A 25,153-nucleotide genomic window follows, 5' to 3' on the forward strand; every position below is an offset into this window, starting at 1 on the left:
CCCCAGGACTCTACTGCTATGATTGACCATGACCCCGGTTTCTGCCACTGTGATTGATATTGACCCCATGACTCTGCTGTTGTGATTGACATTGACCCCGGTTTCTGCCACTGTGATTGACATTGACCCCTGTTTCTGCCACTGCGATTAATATTGATCCCCAGACTCTGCTGCTGTTATTGACATTGACTCTGGGACTCTGCCGCTGTGATTGATATTGGCCCCGGTTTCTGACACTGTGATTGACATTGACCCCGGTTTCTGCCGCTGTGCTTGACATTGACTCCGGGACTCTGCCGCTGTGCTTGACATTGACTCCGGGACTCTGCCGCTGTGATTGACATTGACCCCGGTTTCTGCCACTGTGATTGATATTGACCCCAGGACTCTGCCACTGTGATTGACATTGACCCCGGTTTCTGCCACTGTGATTGACATTGACCCCGGTTTCTACCACTGTGACTGATATTGACCCCAGGAGTCTGCCGCTGTGATTGACATTGACTCCGGGACTCTGCCGCTGTGATTGACATTGACCCCGGTTTCTGCCACTGTGATTGACATTGACCCCGGTTTCTACCACTGTGATTTATATTGACCCCAGGACTCTGCCGCTGTGATTGACATTGACCCCGGTTTCTGCCACTGTGATTGACATTAACCCCGGTTTCTGCCACTGTGATTGATATTGACCCCAGGAATCTACCGCTGTGATTGACCGTGACCCCGGTTTCTGCCACTGTGATTGACATTGACCCCAGGACTCTGCCACTGTGATTGATATTGACCCGAGGACTCTGCCGCTGTGATTGACATTGACCCCGGTTTCTGCCAGTGTGATTGACATTGACCCCGGTTTCTGCCACTGTGATTGATATTGACCCCGGTTTCTGCCACTGTGATTGACATTGACCCCTGTTTCTGCCACTGCGATTGATATTGACCCCTGTTTCTGCCACTGTGATTGACATTGACCCCTGTTTCTGCCACTGCGATTGATATTGATCCCCAGACTCTGCTGCTGTTATTGACATTGACTCTGGGACTCTGCCGCTGTGCTTGACATTGACTCCGGGACTCTGCCGCTGTGATTGACATTGACCCCGGTTTCTGCCACTGTGATTGATATTGACCCCAGGACTCTGCCACTGTGATTGACATTGACCCCGGTTTCTGCCACTGTGATTGACATTGACCCCGGTTTCTACCACTGTGATTGATATTGACCCCAGGAATCTGCCGCTGTGATTGACATTGACCCCGGTTTCTGCCGTTGTGATTGACATTGACCCCGGTTTCTACCACTGTGATTGATATTGACCCCAGGACTCTGCCGCTGTGATTGACATTGACCCCGGTTTCTGCCACTGTGATTGACATTAACCCCGGTTTCTGCCACTGTGATTGATATTGACCCCAGGACTCTACCGCTGTGATTGACCGTGACCCCGGTTTCTGCCACTGTGATTGATATTGACCCCAGGAATCTGCCGCTGTGATTGACATTGACCCCGGTTTCTGCCACTGTGATTGACATTGACCCCGTTTTCTACCACTGTGATTGATATTCATCCCAGGAATCTGCCGCTCTGATTGACATTGACCCCGGTTTCTGCCACTGTGATTGACATTGACCCCGTTTTCTACCACTGTGATTGATATTGACCCCAGGAATCTGCCGTTGTGATTGACATTGAACCAGGTTTCTACCACTGTGATTGACATTGACCCCGGTTTCTGCCACTGTGATTGACATTGACCCCGGTTTCTGCCACTGTGATTGACATTGACCCCTGTTTCTGCCACTGCGATTGATATTGATCCCCAGACTCTGCTGCTGTTATTGACATTGACTCTGGGACTCTGCCGCTGTGCTTGACATTGACTCCGGGACTCTGCCGCTGTGATTGACATTGACCCCGGTTTCTGCCACTGTGATTGATATTGACCCCAGGACTCTGCCACTGTGATTGACATTGACCCCGGTTTCTGCCACTGTGATTGACATTGACCCCGGTTTCTACCACTGTGATTGATATTGACCCCAGGACTCTGCCGCTGTGATTGACATTGACCCCGGTTTCTGCCACTGTGATTGACATTAACCCCGGTTTCTGCCACTGTGATTGATATTGACCCCAGGAATCTGCCGCTGTGATTGACATTGACCCCGGTTTCTGCCACTGTGATTGACATTGACCCCGTTTTCTACCACTGTGATTGATATTCATCCCAGGAATCTGCCGCTGTGATTGACATTGACCCCGGTTTCTGCCACTGTGATTGACATTGACCCCGTTTTCTACCACTGTGATTGATATTGACCCCAGGAATCTGCCGTTGTGATTGACATTGAACCAGGTTTCTACCACTGTGATTGACATTGACCCCGGTTTCTGCCACTGTGATTGACATTGACCCCGGTTTCTGCCACTGTGATTGACATTGACCCCTGTTTCTGCCACTGCGATTGATATTGATCCCCAGACTCTGCTGCTGTTATTGACATTGACTCTGGGACTCTGCCGCTGTGCTTGACATTGACTCCGGGACTCTGCCGCTGTGATTGACATTGACCCCGGTTTCTGCCACTGTGATTGATATTGACCCCAGGACTCTGCCACTGTGATTGACATTGACCCCGGTTTCTGCCACTGTGATTGACATTGACCCCGGTTTCTACCACTGAGATTGATATTGACCACAGGACTCTGCCGCTGTGATTGACATTGACTCCGGGCATCTGCCGTTGTGATTGACATTGACCCCGGTTTCTACCACTGTGATTGATATTGACCCCAGGACTCTGACACTGTGATTGACATTGACCCCGGTTTCTGACAATGTGACTGACATTGACCCCTGTTTCTGCAACAGTGATTGATATTGACCCCGGTTTCTGACACTGTGATTGACATTGACCCCGGTTTCTGCCACTGTGATTGACATTGACTCCGGGACTCTGCCGCTGTGATTCATATTGACCCCGGTTTCTGACACTGTGATTGACATTGACCCCGGTTGCTGCTACTGTGATTGACATTGATCCCGGTTTCTGCCACTGTGAGAGATATTGACCCCAGGAATCTGCCGCTGTGATTGACATTGATCCCGGTTTCTGCCACTGTGATTGATATTGAACCCAGGTCTCTGCCGCTGTGATTGTCATTGACCCGGGTTTCTGCCACTGTGATTGACATTGACCCCGGTTTCTGCCACTGTGATTGACATTAAACCCGGTTTCTGCCACTGTGATTGATATTGACCCCTGGACTCTACCGCTGTGATTGACCTTGACCCCGGTTTCTGCCACTGTGATTGATATTGACCCCTGGACTCTACCGCTGTGATTGACATTGACCCAGGTTTCTGCCACTGTGATTGATATTGAACCCAGGACTCTGCCGCTGTGATTGATATTGACCCCAGTTTCTGGAACTGTGATTGATATTGACCCCGGTTTCTGCCACTGTGATTGATATTGACCCCGGTTTCTGACACTGTGATTGACATTGACCCCGGTTTCTGACAATGTGACTGACATTGACCCCTGTTTCTGCCACTGTGATTGATATTGACCCCGGTTTCTGACACTGTGATTGACATTGACCCCGGTTTCTGCCACTGTGATTGACATTGACTCCGGGACTCTGCCGCTGTGATTGATATTGACCCCGGTTTCTGACACTGTGATTGACATTGACCCCGGTTTCTGCAGCTGTGATTGACATTGACTCCGGGACTCTGCCGCTGTGATTGACATTGACTCCGGGACTCTGCCGCTGTGATTGACATTGACCCCGGTTTCTGCCACTGTGATTGACTTTGACCCCGGTTTCTACCACTGTGATTGATATTGACCCCAGGACTCTGTCGCTGTGATTGACATTGACCCCGGTTTCTGCCACTGTGATTGACATTAACCCCGGTTTCTGCCACTGTGATTGCTATTGACCCCAGGACTCTACCGCTGTGATTGACCGTGACCCCGGTTTCTGCCACTGTGATTGATATTGACCCCAGGACTCTGCCGCTGTGATTGACATTGACCCCGGTTTCTGCCACTGTGATTGATATTGATCCCCAGATTCTGGGGCTGTGATTCACATTGACCCCGGTTTCTGACACGGTGATTGATATTGATCCACAGTCTCTGCCGCTGTGATTGATACTGAACCACCGACTCTGCCGCTGTTATTGACATTGACCCCTGTTTCTGCCACTGTGATTGATATTGATCCCCATACTCTGCGGCTGTTATTGACATTGACTCTGGGACTCTGCCGCTGTAATTGATATTGACCCCGGTTTCTACCTCTGTGATTGACATTAACCCCAGTTTCTGCCACTGTGATTGATATTGACCCCAGGACTCTGCTGCTGTGATTGACATTGACCCCGGTTTCTGCCACAGTGATTGATATTGACCCCAGGACTCTACTGCTATGATTGACCATGACCCCGGTTTCTGCCACTGTGATTGATATTGACCCCATGACTCTGCTGTTGTGATTGACATTGACCCCGGTTTCTGCCACTGTGATTGACATTGACCCCTGTTTCTGCCACTGCGATTAATATTGATCCCCAGACTCTGCTGCTGTTATTGACATTCACTCTGGGACTCTGCCGCTGTGATTGATATTGGCCCCGGTTTCTGACACTGTGATTGACATTGACCCCGGTTTCTGCCGCTGTGCTTGACATTGACTCCGGGACTCTGCCGCTGTGCTTGACATTGACTCCGGGACTCTGCCGCTGTGATTGACATTGACCCCGGTTTCTGCCAATGTGATTGATATTGACCCCAGGACTCTGCCACTGTGATTGACATTGACCCCGGTTTCTGCCACTGTGATTGACATTGACCCCGGTTTCTACCACTGTGACTGATATTGACCCCAGGAGTCTGCCGCTGTGATTGACATTGACTCCGGGACTCTGCCGCTGTGATTGACATTGACCCCGGTTTCTGCCACTGTGATTGACATTGACCCCGGTTTCTACCACTGTGATTTATATTGACCCCAGGACTCTGCCGCTGTGATTGACATTGACCCCGGTTTCTGCCACTGTGATTGACATTAACCCCGGTTTCTGCCACTGTGATTGATATTGACCCCAGGAATCTACCGCTGTGATTGACCGTGACCCCGGTTTCTGCCACTGTGATTGACATTGACCCCAGGACTCTGCCACTGTGATTGATATTGACCCGAGGACTCTGCCGCTGTGATTGACATTGACCCCGGTTTCTGACAGTGTGATTGACATTGACCCCGGTTTCTGCCACTGTGATTGATATTGACCCCGGTTTCTGCCACTGTGATTGACATTGACCCCTGTTTCTGCCACTGCGATTGATATTGACCCCTGTTTCTGCCACTGTGATTGACATTGACCCCTGTTTCTGCCACTGCGATTGATATTGATCCCCAGACTCTGCTGCTGTTATTGACATTGACTCTGGGACTCTGCCGCTGTGCTTGACATTGACTCCGGGACTCTGCCGCTGTGATTGACATTGACCCCGGTTTCTGCCACTGTGATTGATATTGACCCCAGGACTCTGCCACTGTGATTGACATTGACCCCGGTTTCTGCCACTGTGATTGACATTGACCCCGGTTTCTACCACTGTGATTGATATTGACCCCAGGAATCTGCCGCTGTGATTGACATTGACCCCGGTTTCTGCCACTGTGATTGACATTGACCCCGTTTTCTACCACTGTGATTGATATTCATCCCAGGAATCTGCCGCTCTGATTGACATTGACCCCGGTTTCTGCCACTGTGATTGACATTGACCCCGTTTTCTACCACTGTGATTGATATTGACCCCAGGAATCTGCCGTTGTGATTGACATTGAACCAGGTTTCTACCACTGTGATTGACATTGACCCCGGTTTCTGCCACTGTGATTGACATTGACCCCGGTTTCTGCCACTGTGATTGACATTGACCCCTGTTTCTGCCACTGCGATTGATATTGATCCCCAGACTCTGCTGCTGTTATTGACATTGACTCTGGGACTCTGCCGCTGTGCTTGACATTGACTCCGGGACTCTGCCGCTGTGATTGACATTGACCCCGGTTTCTGCCACTGTGATTGATATTGACCCCAGGACTCTGCCACTGTGATTGACATTGACCCCGGTTTCTGCCACTGTGATTGACATTGACCCCGGTTTCTACCACTGTGATTGATATTGACCACAGGACTCTGCCGCTGTGATTGACATTGACTCCGGGCCTCTGCCGTTGTGATTGACATTGACCCCGGTTTCTGCCACTGTGATTGATATTGACCCCAGGAATCTGCCGCTGTGATTGACATTGACCCCGGTTTCTGCCACTGTGATTGACATTAACCCCGGTTTCTGCCACTGTGATTGACATTGACCCCGGTTTCTGCCACTGTGATTGACATTGACCCCGGTTTCTGCCACTGTGATTGACATTGACCCCTGTTTCTGCCGCTGTGATTGATATTGACCCCAGGACTCTGCCGCTGTGATTGACATTGACCCCGGTTTCTGCCACTGTGATTGACATTAACCCCGGTTTCTGCCACTGTGATTGATATTGACCCCAGGAATCTGCCGCTGTGATTGACATTGACCCCGGTTTCTGCCACTGTGATTGACATTGACCCCGTTTTCTACCACTGTGATTGATATTCATCCCAGGAATCTGCCGCTGTGATTGACATTGACCCCGGTTTCTGCCACTGTGATTGACATTGACCCCGTTTTCTACCACTGTGATTGATATTGACCCCAGGAATCTGCCGTTGTGATTGACATTGAACCAGGTTTCTACCACTGTGATTGACATTGACCCCGGTTTCTGCCACTGTGATTGACATTGACCCCGGTTTCTGCCACTGTGATTGACATTGACCCCTGTTTCTGCCACTGCGATTGATATTGATCCCCAGACTCTGCTGCTGTTATTGACATTGACTCTGGGACTCTGCCGCTGTGCTTGACATTGACTCCGGGACTCTGCCGCTGTGATTGACATTGACCCCGGTTTCTGCCACTGTGATTGATATTGACCCCAGGACTCTGCCACTGTGATTGACATTGACCCCGGTTTCTGCCACTGTGATTGACATTGACCCCGGTTTCTACCACTGAGATTGATATTGACCACAGGACTCTGCCGCTGTGATTGACATTGACTCCGGGCATCTGCCGTTGTGATTGACATTGACCCCGGTTTCTACCACTGTGATTGATATTGACCCCAGGACTCTGCCGCTGTGATTGATATTGACCCCGGTTTCTGCCACTGTGATTGATATTGACCCCGGTTTCTGACACTGTGATTGACATTGACCCCGGTTTCTGACAATGTGACTGACATTGACCCCTGTTTCTGCAACAGTGATTGATATTGACCCCGGTTTCTGACACTGTGATTGACATTGACCCCGGTTTCTGCCACTGTGATTGACATTGACTCCGGGACTCTGCCGCTGTGATTCATATTGACCCCGGTTTCTGACACTGTGATTGACATTGACCCCGGTTGCTGCTACTGTGATTGACATTGATCCCGGTTTCTGCCACTGTGAGAGATATTGACCCCAGGAATCTGCCGCTGTGATTGACATTGATCCCGGTTTCTGCCACTGTGATTGATATTGAACCCAGGTCTCTGCCGCTGTGATTGTCATTGACCCGGGTTTCTGCCACTGTGATTGACATTGACCCCGGTTTCTGCCACTGTGATTGACATTAAACCCGGTTTCTGCCACTGTGATTGATATTGACCCCTGGACTCTACCGCTGTGATTGACCTTGACCCCGGTTTCTGCCACTGTGATTGATATTGACCCCTGGACTCTACCGCTGTGATTGACATTGACCCAGGTTTCTGCCACTGTGATTGATATTGAACCCAGGACTCTGCCGCTGTGATTGATATTGACCCCAGTTTCTGGAACTGTGATTGATATTGACCCCGGTTTCTGCCACTGTGATTGATATTGACCCCGGTTTCTGACACTGTGATTGACATTGACCCCGGTTTCTGACAATGTGACTGACATTGACCCCTGTTTCTGCCACTGTGATTGATATTGACCTCGGTTTCTGACACTGTGATTGACATTGACCCCGGTTTCTGCCACTGTGATTGACATTGACTCCGGGACTCTGCCGCTGTGATTGATATTGACCCCGGTTTCTGACACTGTGATTGACATTGACCCTGGTTTCTGCAGCTGTGATTGACATTGACTCCGGGACTCTGCCGCTGTGATTGACATTGACTCCGGGACTCTGCCGCTGTGATTGACATTGACCCCGGTTTCTGCCACTGTGATTGACTTTGACCCCGGTTTCTACCACTGTGATTGATATTGACCCCAGGACTCTGTCGCTGTGATTGACATTGACCCCGGTTTCTGCCACTGTGATTGACATTAACCCCGGTTTCTCCCACTGTGATTGCTATTGACCCCAGGACTCTACCGCTGTGATTGACCGTGACCCCGGTTTCTGCCACTGTGATTGATATTGACCCCAGGACTCTGCCGCTGTGATTGACATTGACCCCGGTTTCTGCCACTGTGATTGATATTGATCCCCAGATTCTGGGGCTGTGATTGACATTGACCCCGGTTTCTGACACGGTGATTGATATTGATCCACAGTCTCTGCCGCTGTGATTGATACTGAACCACCGACTCTGCCGCTGTTATTGACATTGACCCCTGTTTCTGCCACTGTGATTGATATTGATCCCCATACTCTGCGGCTGTTATTGACATTGACTCTGGGACTCTGCCGCTGTAATTGATATTGACCCCGGTTTCTACCTCTGTGATTGACATTAACCCCAGTTTCTGCCACTGTGATTGATATTGACCCCAGGACTCTGCTGCTGTGATTGACATTGACCCCGGTTTCTGCCACAGTGATTGATATTGACCCCAGGACTCTACTGCTATGATTGACCATGACCCCGGTTTCTGCCACTGTGATTGATATTGACCCCATGACTCTGCTGTTGTGATTGACATTGACCCCGGTTTCTGCCACTGTGATTGACATTGACCCCTGTTTCTGCCACTGCGATTAATATTGATCCCCAGACTCTGCTGCTGTTATTGACATTGACTCTGGGACTCTGCCGCTGTGATTGATATTGGCCCCGGTTTCTGACACTGTGATTGACATTGACCCCGGTTTCTGCCGCTGTGCTTGACATTGACTCCGGGACTCTGCCGCTGTGCTTGACATTGACTCCGGGACTCTGCCGCTGTGATTGACATTGACCCCGGTTTCTGCCACTGTGATTGATATTGACCCCAGGACTCTGCCACTGTGATTGACATTGACCCCGGTTTCTGCCACTGTGATTGACATTGACCCCGGTTTCTACCACTGTGACTGATATTGACCCCAGGAGTCTGCCGCTGTGATTGACATTGACTCCGGGACTCTGCCGCTGTGATTGACATTGACCCCGGTTTCTGCCACTGTGATTGACATTGACCCCGGTTTCTACCACTGTGATTTATATTGACCCCAGGACTCTGCCGCTGTGATTGACATTGACCCCGGTTTCTGCCACTGTGATTGACATTAACCCCGGTTTCTGCCACTGTGATTGATATTGACCCCAGGAATCTACCGCTGTGATTGACCGTGACCCCGGTTTCTGCCACTGTGATTGACATTGACCCCAGGACTCTGCCACTGTGATTGATATTGACCCGAGGACTCTGCCGCTGTGATTGACATTGACCCCGGTTTCTGCCAGTGTGATTGACATTGACCCCGGTTTCTGCCACTGTGATTGATATTGACCCCGGTTTCTGCCACTGTGATTGACATTGACCCCTGTTTCTGCCACTGCGATTGATATTGACCCCTGTTTCTGCCACTGTGATTGACATTGACCCCTGTTTCTGCCACTGCGATTGATATTGATCCCCAGACTCTGCTGCTGTTATTGACATTGACTCTGGGACTCTGCCGCTGTGCTTGACATTGACTCCGGGACTCTGCCGCTGTGATTGACATTGACCCCGGTTTCTGCCACTGTGATTGATATTGACCCCAGGACTCTGCCACTGTGATTGACATTGACCCCGGTTTCTGCCACTGTGATTGACATTGACCCCGGTTTCTACCACTGTGATTGATATTGACCCCAGGAATCTGCCGCTGTGATTGACATTGACCCCGGTTTCTGCCACTGTGATTGACATTGACCCCGTTTTCTACCACTGTGATTGATATTCATCCCAGGAATCTGCCGCTCTGATTGACATTGACCCCGGTTTCTGCCACTGTGATTGACATTGACCCCGTTTTCTACCACTGTGATTGATATTGACCCCAGGAATCTGCCGTTGTGATTGACATTGAACCAGGTTTCTACCACTGTGATTGACATTGACCCCAGGACTCTGCCACTGTGATTGATATTGACCCGAGGACTCTGCCGCTGTGATTGACATTGACCCCGGTTTCTGCCAGTGTGATTGACATTGACCCCGGTTTCTGCCACTGTGATTGATATTGACCCCGGTTTCTGCCACTGTGATTGACATTGACCCCTGTTTCTGCCACTGCGATTGATATTGACCCCTGTTTCTGCCACTGTGATTGACATTGACCCCTGTTTCTGCCACTGCGATTGATATTGATCCCCAGACTCTGCTGCTGTTATTGACATTGACTCTGGGACTCTGCCGCTGTGCTTGACATTGACTCCGGGACTCTGCCGCTGTGATTGACATTGACCCCGGTTTCTGCCACTGTGATTGATATTGACCCCAGGACTCTGCCACTGTGATTGACATTGACCCCGGTTTCTGCCACTGTGATTGACATTGACCCCGGTTTCTACCACTGTGATTGATATTGACCCCAGGAATCTGCCGCTGTGATTGACATTGACCCCGGTTTCTGCCACTGTGATTGACATTGACCCCGTTTTCTACCACTGTGATTGATATTCATCCCAGGAATCTGCCGCTCTGATTGACATTGACCCCGGTTTCTGCCACTGTGATTGACATTGACCCCGTTTTCTACCACTGTGATTGACATTGACCCCGTTTTCTACCACTGTGATTGATATTCATCCCAGGAATCTGCCGCTCTGATTGACATTGACCCCGGTTTCTGCCACTGTGATTGACATTGACCCCGTTTTCTACCACTGTGATTGATATTGACCCCAGGAATCTGCCGTTGTGATTGACATTGAACCAGGTTTCTACCACTGTGATTGACATTGACCCCGGTTTCTGCCACTGTGATTGACATTGACCCCGGTTTCTGCCACTGTGATTGACATTGACCCCTGTTTCTGCCACTGCGATTGATATTGATCCCCAGACTCTGCTGCTGTTATTGACATTGACTCTGGGACTCTGCCGCTGTGCTTGACATTGACTCCGGGACTCTGCCGCTGTGATTGACATTGACCCCGGTTTCTGCCACTGTGATTGATATTGACCCCAGGACTCTGCCACTGTGATTGACATTGACCCCGGTTTCTGCCACTGTGATTGACATTGACCCCGGTTTCTACCACTGTGATTGATATTGACCACAGGACTCTGCCGCTGTGATTGACATTGACTCCGGGCCTCTGCCGTTGTGATTGACATTGACCCCGGTTTCTACCACTGTGATTGATATTGACCCCAGGACTCTGCCGCTGTGATTGACATTGACCCCGGTTTCTGCCACTGTGATTGACATTAACCCCGGTTTCTGCCACTGTGATTGATATTGACCCCAGGACTCTACCGCTGTGATTGACCGTGACCCCGGTTTCTGCCACTGTGATTGATATTGACCCCATGACTCTGCTGCTGTGATTGACATTGACCCCGGTTTCTGCCACTGTGATTGACATTGACCCCTGTTTCTGTCACTGCGATTGACATTGACCCCTGTTTCTGTCACTGCGATTGACATTGACCCCTGTTTGTGCCACTGCGATTGATATTGATCCCCAGACTCTGCTGCTGTTATTGACATTGACTCTGGGACTCTGCCGCTGTGATTGATATTGACCCCGGTTTCTGACACTGTGATTGACATTGACCCCGGTTTCTGCCGCTGTGCTTGACATTGACTCCGGGACTCTGCCGCTGTGATTGACATTGACGCCGGTTTCTGCCACTGTGATTGACATTGACCCTGGTTTCTGCCACTGTGATTGATATTGACCCTGGTTTCTGCCACTGTGATTGACATTGACGCCGGTTTCTGCCAAATTGATTGACATTGACCCCGGTTTCTGCCACTGTGATTGATATTGACCCCGGTTTCTGCCACTGTGATTGACATTGACCCCGGTTTCTGCCACTGTGATGGACATTGACCCCGGTTTCTGCCACTGTGATTGACATTGACGCCGGCTTCTGCCACTGTGATTGACATTGACCCTGGTTTCTGCCACTGTGATTGATATTGATCCCAGGAGTTTGCCGCTGTGATTGACATTGACCCCGGTTGCTGCCACTGTGATTGATATTGACCCCAGGACTCTGACACTGTGAGGGATTGACATTGACCCAAGTCTCTGCTGCTGTGATTGACTTTGACCCCGGGTCTCTGACATTGTGAGGGATTGACATTGACCCCGGTCTCTGCCGCTGTGATTGATATTGATCCCGGTTTCTGCCACTGTGATTGATATTGAACCGAGGACTCTGCCGCTGTGATTGTCATTGACCCCTGTTTCTGCCACTGTGATTGATATTGACCCCAGGACTCTGCCGCTGTGATTGACATTGACGCCGGTTTCTGCCACTGTGATTGACATTGACCCTGGTTTCAGCCACTGTGATTGATATTGACCCTGGTTTCTGCCACTGTGATTGACATTGACGCCGGTTTCTGCCAAATTGATTGACATTGACCCCGGTTTCTGCCACTGTGATTGATATTGACCCCGGTTTCTGCCACTGTGATTGATATTGACCCCATGACTCTGCCACTGTGATTGATATTGATCCCGGTTTCTGTCACTGTGATTGATATTGAACCCAGGACTCTGCCACTGTGATTGATATTGACGCCGGTTTCTGCCACTGTGATTGACATTGACCCTGGTTTCTGCCACTGTGAGTGACATTGATCCCAGGAGTTTGCCGCTGTGATTGACATTGACCCCGGTTGCTGCCACTGTGATTGATATTGACCCCAGGACTCTGACACTGTGAGGGATTGACGTTGACCGAAGTCTCTGCCGCTGTGATTGACATTGACCCCGGGTCTCTGACATTGTGAGGGATTGACATTGACCCCGGTCTCTGACACTGTGAGGGATTGACATTGACCCCAGTCTCTGCCGCTGTGATTGACATTTACCCCTGGTCTCTGGCACTGTGATTGACATTGACCCCAGTCTCTGCCGCTGTGATTGACATTGACCCCGGTTGCTGCCACTGTGATTGATATTGACCCCAGGACTCTGTCGCTGTGATTGACATTGACCCCAGTTTCTGCCACTGTGATTGATATTGACCCCAGGTCTCTGACACTGTGAGGGATTGACGTTGACCCCAGTCTCTGCCGCTGTGATTGTCATTGACCCCGGTCTCTGACACTGTGAGGGATTGACATTGACCCCGGGTCTCTGACACTGTGATTGACATTGACCCCAGTCTCTTACACTGTGATTGACATTGACCCTGGTTTCTGCCACTGTGAGTGACATTGATCCCAGGAGTTTGCCGCTGTGATTGACATTGACCCCGGTTGCTGCCACTGTGATTGATATTGACCCCAGGACTCTGACACTGTGAGGGATTGACGTTGACCGAAGTCTCTGCCGCTGTGATTGACATTGACCCCGGGTCTCTGACATTGTGAGGGATTGACATTGACCCCGGTCTCTGACACTGTGAGGGATTGACATTGACCCCAGTCTCTGCCGCTGTGATTGACATTTACCCCTGGTCTCTGGCACTGTGATTGACATTGACCCCAGTCTCTGCCGCTGTGATTGACATTGACCCCGGTTGCTGCCACTGTGATTGATATTGACCCCAGGTCTCTGACACTGTGAGGGATTGACGTTGACCCCAGTCTCTGCCGCTGTGATTGTCATTGACCCCGGTCTCTGACACTGTGAGGGATTGACATTGACCCCGGGTCTCTGCCGCTGTGAGGGATTGACATTGATCCTGGGTCTCTGCCACTGTGAGGGATTGACATTGACCCCGGGTCTCTGACGCTGTGATTGACATTGAACCCGGTTTCTGCCGCTGTGATTGACATTGACCCCGGTCTCTGCCGCTGTGATTGACATTGACCCCAGTCTCTGCCGCTGTGAGGGATTGACATTGACCCCAGTCTCTGCCGCTGTGAGGGATTGACATTGACCCTGGGTCTCTGAAACTGTGATCGACATTCTCCCCGGGTCTCTGACACTGTGATCGATATTCACCCCGGGTCTCTGACACTGTGATTGACATTGACCCTGGTCTCTGCCGCTGTGCCGGATTGACATTGTCCCCGGCTCTCTGCCGCTGTGAGGGATTGACATTGACCCTGGGTCTCTGCCACTGTGAGGGATTGACATTGACCCCGGGTCTCTGACACTGTGATTGACATTGACCCCGGGTCTCTTACACTGTGATTGACATTGACCTTGGTTTCTGCCGCTGTGCAGGATTGAAATTGACCCCGGGCCTCTGACACTGTGATCGACATTCACCCCGGGTCTCTGACACTGTGATCGACATTCACCCCGGGTCTCTGACACTGTGATTGACATTGACCCCAGTCTCTGCTGCTGTGAATGACATTGACCCCGGGTCTCTGACACTGTGATTGACATTGACCCCAGTCTCTGATACTGTGATTGACATTGTCTCTGCTGCTTTGAGCTGTGGATCACTCCACTGAACCACTGTGCCACCAAACATATTTATATTTTAGTATCGTGGAAGAAAGCTGTGCTGAGCCTTCTCCAGCCGTAAATCTTCCCACATACCCAGTGCCAGGAATCTCACCCACTCAGGTCACTGCCCTCAGCTTTTGCATCCTCCCTGATGTTGAACATACAGAATTTAGCACAACCTTGCAGCCTCACCCCACTAATGTTATAAAGTTTGGCATGCATTTCATGGAACGTAGCACAAGGAACACAACAACACAGTATGGGTCATTTGGCCAACGACGTTATGCCAACCTTTTAACCTACTCTAAGATCAATCTAACCCAGCCCCCATCCCCCATTTATCTATCATGTTTGGCCTTGTATATAAGAAAGACAAGACTTTCTGCAGTGATGCAAAGTGCAGGCTTGTCTTCACCACCAGAAGTGTGAGGTAGCAAAAGGAACCAATTCAATCAGATTCCCTGCTCATACTTCCTACAGGCCCCTCCTGGCCTAAAGCCAAGACTAACAATGGATGTAACTCCTCAAGGAGTTTATCCTCCAGAATTTTACAGTCACTCCCCTCTGCAAATATTGTATCATTGTTTGAGAATCAATCAGTGTGGGGCATTTTGTTTTGCAAACCTGTGGAATCAGTGCCTAACTTTGTCTTCCTGCTCTTTTTACAGTCAGTTCTTGGAGCGATTGTCATTATTAATTTGAAAGGAATGTTAATGCAGTTCAGAGAAATTGGAATTCTATGGAAGAAAGACAAGTATGATTGTGTAAGTGATCGGGTCTTTGATAAGCCATTCCACACCACTCACTTCACCGTTGCTGGACATTACTCTTGCTCAGTTCTGTGACCCCCCCCCCCCCCTTTTGAAACATAGAAGCAGCATTGCTGGGGGAGCAGCCCTGAGTCATTGAGTGGCACCTTGCTAACAATGGGGAGGATTGCCGACATTCTTTCAGCAGCTTGCTTTTTGCTTTAGTTCCCGTATCTGCAGTCTCTCGAGACTCTGAAACTCTGTCACTTTACATGAAGTGAGTACTCCTGATCTGGGTCTGTCTCGGCTGTGGCAATGATGACTCCCCTGCACCCCCCGCCACCTTGTGTAAGAAAGCTGCGACACCCCCCACTCGAACCTGGGTCTGCAACCCCCACCTCCTCCCCACTTGGACACTTGGATCTGTCTGAGCTATGGCAATGATGACTCCCTCCCGCCCCCCACCTCGTGTAAGAATGCTCGGTCTGTCTCGCCCCCCCCCCCATGTTAGAAAGCTTGGACATCCCCCCACTGGGGCCTGGGTCTGCCATCCCCCCCACCCCCCACACTTGCAGTGCCCATAATATTTGTACTAATCACGATGTCAAATTAAGATAATCCCAACTGCCTACACCTGGTCTATATCCCTCCATCCCTTGCCTGTTCATGGGTCTGTCTAAATGCCTCTTAAACACTGCTCCCACCACTTGCGTTCCAGGCACCTTCCCTGATGAAGGGTCCCAGTGAAATGCTGTTTCCATAGATACTGCCTGAACTACTGAGTTCCTCCAACATTTTTTGTGTGTAACTCTCGGTGTAAAATGTCCTCTCCTAATGTTTTCTATAAACCTTCTCACTCTCTCCTTAAACCTCTAGTTTTTGATATTCATACTCCAGGAAAAAATTCTATCTGCCTCTGCTGTTCCAGAGAAAACTCTCTAGCGTCTCTTTATCCTGGAGACATCCTGGTGAACATCCTCAGCATCCACACCTTCTCATAACGAGGTGACCACAATGCTCTGAAAGTAGCCTCACCAAGTCGTCATACAGCAGCAATGTACTTTTATACTTAGCACCCTGAATGATGATGGCCTATTCATTTGTGACACCACTTTCAGGGAGCTCTGGCCTGGGACCTCAATGTCCCTAAGGGCTCTGCCATTAACTTCATACATCCCTCTTATTATTAACCTCCCAAAGTGCAACCTCACACTTGCTCAGGTTAAACCCTGTCTACCCTTTCTCTGTCCATATCTTTAAATCATCTACAGTATATCCCATTGTATCATGTGACACCCTTCACTGTCCACAGTTGTAAAACAGGAGGCAATTCTCAGTCCTTTGTGCTGGGCTTGCTGGACCTGCAAGGCACTAATGGAGAGTGAGCTGGTATGGAATACCTCTGCATTGTCTCAGCGGCAGGGACTCCTCCCCTGGGACTCAGTGTTAAGGCCATAAAACCACAAGACATAGAAGCAGAGTTAGGCTATTCAGCCCATCAAGTCTGCTCCACCATTCTATCATGGCTGATCCTGGATCCCACTCTACCACCTTCTCACCGTATCCTTTGATGCCCTGACTGATCAAATAACTATCAACTTCCACCTTAAAAATAACCAGGACTTGGCCTCCACCGTTGCCTGTGGCAGAGCATTCCTCAGATTTACTACTCTCTGGCTAAAAAAAAAATTGCTCCTTACTTCTGTTCTAAAAAGCCGCCCCTCAGTTTTGAGGCTGTGCACTCTAGTTCTGGATACCCTCACCATAGCTTCCTCAGCACTACCCTCCACCTATCTTTGTATCATTTGCAAACTTTGCCACAAAGCCATCAATTCCATCATCCAAACCATTGATAAACAATGTGAAAAATAGTGTTGTTCATATCAGCTCACTGCATTCATGATTTCTACCAATTTCACGGAAAGGATGGTACAGTAACTTAATGGTTAGTTCAATGCTTTGCAGTACAGGTGCCCCAGGTTTGATTCCCACTGCTGCCTGTAACGAGTTGGTATGTTCTTCCCGAGACCGCATGTGCTTCCTCCGAGTGCTTTGGTTTCCTCCCACAGACCAGTACTTGTTGATAGGTTAATTGATCATTGTAAATTGTCCCATGATTATGACAGGATTACATTGTGGGATTGCTGGACTGTGTGGCTCCAAGGGCCAATTCTGTCTGTTGCCTCAACAAGTAACTAACCGACTAAATAAAAAGCCAGTATTCTCTGCAGTAGTACCTGCACCATTCGAAGGAGATTGGCTTCTATTCCTAATTTCCTGCTTCTGCGTTATCTGCTTGGCTGCCTTGTGCAGGAAACGTTTAGATGAGATTTTGGTCTCAGTTATCAGGGATGCCTTTGTTACCAATCTGGGCACACTTACAGCCTTCACAGTAATGACCATAAAACATAGGAACAGAATCAGACCATTCAGCCCATCGAGACCCCCCCATGGTCCATCACAGCCAATTCATATTCCCTCTCAGCCCCACTCTCCAGCATACTCCCCATAGTCAAGAAACATAGAAACATATAAAACCTACAGCACAATACAGGCCCTTCAGCCCACAAAGCTGTGTCAAACATGTACTTACTTTAGAAATCACCTGGGGTTACCCATAGCTCTCTATTTTTTTAAGCTCCATGTACCTATTTAGGAATCTCTTAAAAGAACTTATCAAATCCGCCTCCACCACCATCACTGGGAGCCCGTTCCATGCACTCACCACTCTCTGCATAAAAAAACTTACCCCTGGTATCTCCTCTGTATCTACTTCCAAGCACCTTAAAACCATGCCCTCTCGTGTTAACCACTTCAGCCCTGTTAACCATTTCTAGATCATTGGGACCACTTCTGGGCAGGTGGGACCTGTACAAGAGAGACGGGTTACACCTGAACTACAAGGGGACCAATATACTTGCAGGGAGGTTTGCTAGTGTTATTGGGGAGGGTTTAAACTAGATTTGCAGGGGGGTGGGAACCAGAGTGCTCGAGTAGATAGTGGAACGGGGTTAAAAATAAATGATGTTAGTAGTTCATGCAAAGTCACAAATAGTAAGGTTGTGTGTGGTGGTAATAATCTTCTGAGGTGTGTATATTTCAATGCGAGGAGTATTGTGGGAAAGGCGGAAGAGCTGAGGGCCTGGATTGACATGTGGAATTATGACATCATAGCCATTACTGAAACTTGGCTACAGGAGGGACAGGACTGGCAGCTTAATGTTCCAGAGTTCTGATGTTTCAGATGTGATAGAGGCAGAGGGATGAAGGGTGGGGTGGGTGGGGTGGCTTTGCTAGTCAGGGAAAATATTACAACAGTGCTTCGGCAGGAAAGTTTAGAGGGCTTGTCTACTGAGGCCATATGGGTGGAACTGAGAAACAGGAAAGGTATGACCACATTAATAGGGTTGTATTGTAGACCACCCAATAGTCAGTGAGAATTGGAGGAGCAAATCTGCAGAGAGATAACAGACAACTGCAGGAGACAGAAAGTTGTGATTGTAGGGGATTTTAATTTTCCACACATTGATTAGGACTCCCATACTGTTAAAGGTCTAGATGGGTTAGAGTTTGTGAAATGTGTTCAGGAAAGTTTTCTAAATCAATATATAGATGTACCAACTAGGGAGGATGCAATATTAGATCTCCTATTAGGAAATGAGTTAGGGCAGGTGAAAATGTGTGTAGGGGAACACTTCGGTTCCAGTGATCATAACGTCATTAGTTTCAACTTGATCATGGATAAAGATAGATCTGGTCCTTGGGTTGAAGTTCTAAACTGGAAAAAGGACAAATTTGAAGAAATGAGAAAGGATCTAAAAAGCGTAGATTGGGACAGGTTGTTCTCTGGCAAGGATTTGATTGGTAAGTGGGAGGCCTTCAAAGGAGAAATTTTGAGAGTGCAGAGTTTGTATGTTCCGGTCAGGGCTAAAGGCAAAATGAATAAGAATAAGGAACCTTGGTTCTCGAGGGATATTGGAACTCTGATAAAGAAGAAGAGAGAGAGATGTATAATATGTATAGGCAACAGGGAGGAAATAAGATGCTTGAGGAGTATAAAAAAAGTAAGAAAATACTTAAAGAAAGAGATCAGGAGGGCTAAAAGAAGGCATGAGGTTGCTTTGGCAGTCAGGGCGAAGGATAATCCTAAGAGATTCTACAGGTATGTTAAGAGCAAAAGGATAGTAAGGGATAAAATTGGTCCTCTTGAAGATCAGAGTGGTTGGCTATGTATGGAACCAAAAGAAATGGGAGAGATATTAAATAGGTTTTTTGCATCTGTATTTACTAAGGAAACTGGAATGGAATCTATGGAAACAAGGCAAACAAGTAGGGAGATCATGGAATTTATACAGATTAAAGAGGAGGAGGTGCTTGATGTCTTGAGGCAAATCAGAGTAGATAAATCCCCAGGACCTGACAGGGTATTCCCTCGGACCTTGAAGGAGACTAGTGTTGAAATTACAGGGGCCCTGGCAGAAATATTTAAAATGTCGATATCCACAGGTCAGGTGCCAGAGGATTGGAGGATAGCTCATGTAGTTCCGTTGTTTAAAAAAGGTTCAAAAAGTAAGCCAGGAAATTATAGGCCAGTAAGTTTGACATCGGTAGTAGGTAAATTAATGGAAGGAGTACTAAGAGATAGGATCTACAAGTATTTGGATAGACAGGGACTTATTAGAAAAAGTCAGCATGGCTTTGTGCGTGGTAGGTCATGTTTAACCAATCTATTAGAGTTTTTCAAGGAAGTTACCAGGAAAGTGGATGAAGGGAAGGCAGTGGATGTTGTATACATGGACTTCAGTAAGGCCTTTGACAAGGTCCCGCATGGGAGGTTACTTAGGAAGATTCAATCGCTAGGTATACATGGAGAGGTAGTAAATTGGATTAGTCATTGGCTCAATGGAAGAAGCCAGAGAGTGGTAGTGGAGGATTGCTACTCTGAGTGGAGGCCTGTGACTAGTGGTGTGCCACAGCGATCAGTGCTGGGTCCATTGTTATTTCCATTGTTATGTCCATTGCTATATCAATGATCTGGATGATAATGTGGCAAATTGGATCAGCAAATTTGCTGATGATACAAAGATTGGAGGTGTAGTGGACAGTGAAGAAGGTTTTCAAAGCTTGCAGAGGGATTTGGACCACTTGGAGGAATGGGCTGATAAATGGCAGATGGAGTTTAATGCAGACAAGTGTGAGGTATTGCACTTCAGAAGGTCAAACCAAGGTAGAATATACAAGGTAAATGGTAGGACACTGAGGGGTGCAGTAGAACAGAGGGATCTGGGAGTACAGATACATAATTCCCTAAAAGTGGCGTCACAAGTAGATAAGGTTGTAAAGAGAGCTTTTGGTACATTGGCCTTTATAAATCAAAGTATTGAGTATAAGAGTTGGAATGTAATGGTGAGGTTGTATAAGACATTGGTGAGACTGAATCTGGAGTATTGTGTGCAGTTTTGCTCACCTAATTACAGGAAGGATATTAATAAGGTTGAAGGAATGCAGAGAAGGTTTACAAGGATGTTGCCGGGACTTGAGAAACTGAGTTACAGAGAAAGGTTGAATAGGTTAAGGACTTTATTCCCTGGAGCGTAGTAGAATGACGGGTGATTTGATAGAGGTGTATAAAATTATGATGGGTATAGATAGAGTGAATGCAGGCAGATTTTTTCCAACTGAGGCTAGGGGAGAAAAAAACCAGAGGTCATGGGTTAAGGGTGAAGGGGGAAAAGTTTAAAGGGAACATTGGCTTCTTCACACAGAGAGTGGTGGGTGTGTGGAATGAGCTGCCAGATGAAGTGGTGAATGCAGGCTCACTTTTGACATTTAAGAAAAACTTGGACAGGTACATGGATGAGAGGTGTATGGATGGATATGGTCCAGGTGCAGGTCAGTGGACCTAGGCAAAAAAAATGGTTCAGTACAGCCAAGAAGGGCCAAAAGGCCTGTTTCTGTGCTGTAATGTTCCATGGTTCTATGGTAAAAAGCCTCTGACTATCCACATGATCAATACCTCAAAGAAGAAAAGAAACGCTTATGAAAGTTTCAAAAAACTGGGTAATGATAGAGATCTAGAAGATTATAAGGCTAGCAGGAAGGAGTTTAAGAATGAAATTAGGAGAGCCAGAAGGGTCCATGAGAAGGCCTTGGCAGCCAGGGTTAAGGAAAACTCCAAGGCATTCGACAAGTATGTGAAGAGCAAGAGGATAAGATGTGAGAGAACAGGACCAATCAAGTGTGACAGTGGAAAAGTGTGTATGGCACCGGAGGAGATGGCAGAGGTACTTAATGAATACTTTGCTTCAGTATCCACTACTCAAAAAGGATCTTTCGATGATAGGGATGACTTGCAGCAGACTGAAAAGCTTGAGAATGTAGATATTAAGGAAGAGGATGTGCTGGAGTTTTGGAAAGCATCAAGTTGGATAAGATACCGGGACTGGGCAGGATGTACCCCAGGCTACTATGGGAGGTGAGGGAGGAGATTGTTGAGCCTCTGGCGATGATCTTTGCATCATCAATGGGGATGGGAGGATTGGAGAGTTGCAGATTCCAGTATTCAAAAAGAGAGTAGAGATAGCCCAGGAAATTACAGACCAGTGGTTGGTAAGCTGATGGAGAAGATCCTGAGAGGCTGAATTTATGAACATTTGGAGAGGCATCATATAATTAGGAATAGTCAACATGGCTTAATCAAAGGCAGGTAGTGCCTTACAAGCTTGATTGAATTTTTTGAGGATGTGACTAAACACATTGATGAAGGTAGAGCCATAGATGTAGTGTGTATGGATTTCAGCAAGGCAGTTGATAAGGTACACTATGTAAGGCTTATTGAGAAAGTAAGGAGGCATGGGATCCAAGGGGATATTGCTCTGTGGATCCTGAACTGGCTTGCCCACAGAAGGCAAAGAGTGGTTGTAGATGGGTCATATTCTGCATGGAGGTTGGTGACCAGTGGTGTGCCTCAGGGATCTGTTCTGGGACCCCTCCTCTTTGTGAGTTTTATAAATGACCTGGATGAGGAAGTGGAGGAATGGGTTAGTAAATTTGTTGAAGACACAAAGGTTGGGGGTGTTGTGGATAGTGTGGAGGGCTGTCAGAGGTTACAGCAGGACATTGATAGGATGCAAAAGTGGGATGAGAAATGGCAGATGGATTTCAACCCAGATGAGTGTGAAGTGGTTCATTTGGTAGGTCAAAGATGATGGCAGAATATAGTATTAATGGTAAGACTCTTGGCAGTGTGGAGGACCAGAGGGATCTTGGGATCTGAGTCCATAGGATGCTCAAAGCAGCTGCACAGGTTGACTCTGTGGTTAAGAAGGCATATGGTGTATTGGGATTCATCAATCATGGAATTGAATTTAGGAGCCAAGAGGTAATGTTGCAGCTATATAGGACCCTGGTCAGATCCCATTTGGAATACTGTGCTCAGTTCTAGTTGCCTCACTATAGGAAGGTTGTGGAAATCATAGAAAGGGTACAGAGGCGATTTACAAGGCTGTGGCCTGGTTTGGGGAGCATGCCTTATGAGAATAGGTTGAGTGAACTTGGCCTTTTCTCCTTGGAGCATCGGAGGATGAGAGGTGACCTGATAAAGGTATGTAAGATGATGAGAGGCATTAATTGTGTGGATAGTCAAAGGCTTTTTCCCAGTGCTGAAATGGCTAACATGAGAGGGCATAGTTTTAAAGTGCTTGGAAGCAGGTACAGATGAGATGTCAGGGATAAGTTTTTTTAGTAGAGAGTGGTGAGTGCGTTGAATGGACTGCTGGTGATTGTGGTGGAGGCGGAAATAATAGGGTCTTTTAAGAGACTCCTGGACAGGTACATGTAGCTTAGAAAAATAGAGGGCTATGGGTAACCCTGGGCAATTTCTAAGGTAAGGACATGTTCAGCACAGCATTGTGGGTCGAAGGGCCTGTATTGTGCTGTAGGTTTTCTATGTTTCTGTGTAACATTTGACACCTTGACTATTCAAGAACCTGTCAACATCAGCTTTAAATATACCCTGCAACTCCACTACCATCTGGCAACAATTCCCTCTGTTCTAAATGGACATCCTTCTATTCTGAGGCTGTGTCTTCTGGTCCTCAAGCACCATAGGAAACATCCTCTTCATATCCACTCTATCTAGGCCTTTCAATATTTGACTGGTTGCAATGAGATCTCTCCCTCCATTCTTCTAAACTCCAGCAAGTACAGGCCTGGAGCCATCAAACTCTCCTCATGTGTTTAACCTTTCATTCATGGAATCATTCTCATGAACCTCTTCTGGACCCTCTCCAATATTAGGACATCTTTTCTTAGATAAGGGACCCAAAACTGCTCTCAATACTCCAAGTGAGCTTTCACCAGTGCCTAATAAAGCCTTAACATTACATCTTTGAATTTATATTCCAATCCTCTTGAAATTAATGCTGGCATTGCATTTACCTTTCTCACCACAGACTCAATCTGCAAGTTAACCTTTAGGGAATCCTAAAGAAGACTCCCAAGTCCGTTTGTACCTAGATTTTTGAGTTTTCTCTCCATCTACGCCTTTTTTCCTTCTGTCAAAGTGAATGACCTTACACTTCCCTACACTATATTCCATCTGCCACTTCTTTTCCCATTCTCCCAATCTGGCTAAGTCCTTCTGCAGACTCCCTCCTACCTCAACACAATCTGCCTCTCCAACTATTTTTGTATCTTCTGTAAACTTGGCCTCAAAACAATCAATTCCGGCATCCAAATCATTGACATATAACGCGAAAAGAAAGCTGTTCCCCATGGAACAGCTTGAGTCTTTGGCAGCCAACTTTATTCCCACTCTTTGCCTCCTGTCAATCAGCCAATGCTCTATCCATGCTAGTATCTTTGCTGTAATACTTAACTTGTTAAGTAACCTTATGTGTTGCACCTTTTGAAAGTCCTTCTGAAAATCCAAGTAAACAACATCCATTGACTCTCCTTTGTCTATCCTGCATGTAATTTCCTCAGATTTGTCAGGCGAGATTTTCCCTTAAGGAAACCATGCTGACTTTGGCCTATTCTATATGTGCCTACAAGTACCCTAAAGCATCATACTAAATAATGGGGAGAACTGTGTATTTGACTGCACTGGATGGTTTGACTTGTCGATTGATATTTTGTTGGTTCACAGCTGATCTGGATAGTGGCCTGCATCGCCGCTGTTCTCCTCGGCCTGGACATTGGGCTTGGTGCTGCTGTTGGATTTGAGCTGCTGACCATTGTCTTCAGAACCCAGTTGTGAGTACCTTCTCACTCATGTAATGTTAGAGTGGAATTCAGTTTAGAGCCAACTGGATGTCAGGAAACAGCTTCAGTAACTGTGAGCTGGTGTGAACACTGTGCCCACCAATGTTGTTCAATGTCTGGTGGTTTTAACCACCTCAGTATCAAGCAATGCGCTATCTCTGAAATTCTCCTCTGCCTTGCTCAGACTCAGACCCCTTAGGTGGTGTTCAGGATGTGCTGCCTCCACCGTACTTCACCAAGTGC

The 25,153-nt window shown here is 47.9% G+C and overlaps 1 protein-coding gene across 1 annotated transcript in view; it reads left to right on the forward strand.

Annotated features, from left to right (window-relative positions):
- Positions 1-25,153, forward strand: part of LOC140738181 (chloride anion exchanger-like) — a 160,833-nt gene that overhangs the window by 114,787 nt on the left and 20,893 nt on the right. The window contains exons 12-13 of the mRNA XM_073065298.1: positions 15,566-15,661; positions 24,795-24,901. Coding sequence (XP_072921399.1) covers positions 15,566-15,661; positions 24,795-24,901 — 203 coding nt within the window. The remainder of the gene's footprint in view (positions 1-15,565; positions 15,662-24,794; positions 24,902-25,153) is intronic.

Source organism: Hemitrygon akajei, chromosome 14 (assembly GCF_048418815.1).
Source record: "Hemitrygon akajei chromosome 14, sHemAka1.3, whole genome shotgun sequence".
Taxonomy (NCBI): domain Eukaryota; kingdom Metazoa; phylum Chordata; class Chondrichthyes; order Myliobatiformes; family Dasyatidae; genus Hemitrygon; species Hemitrygon akajei.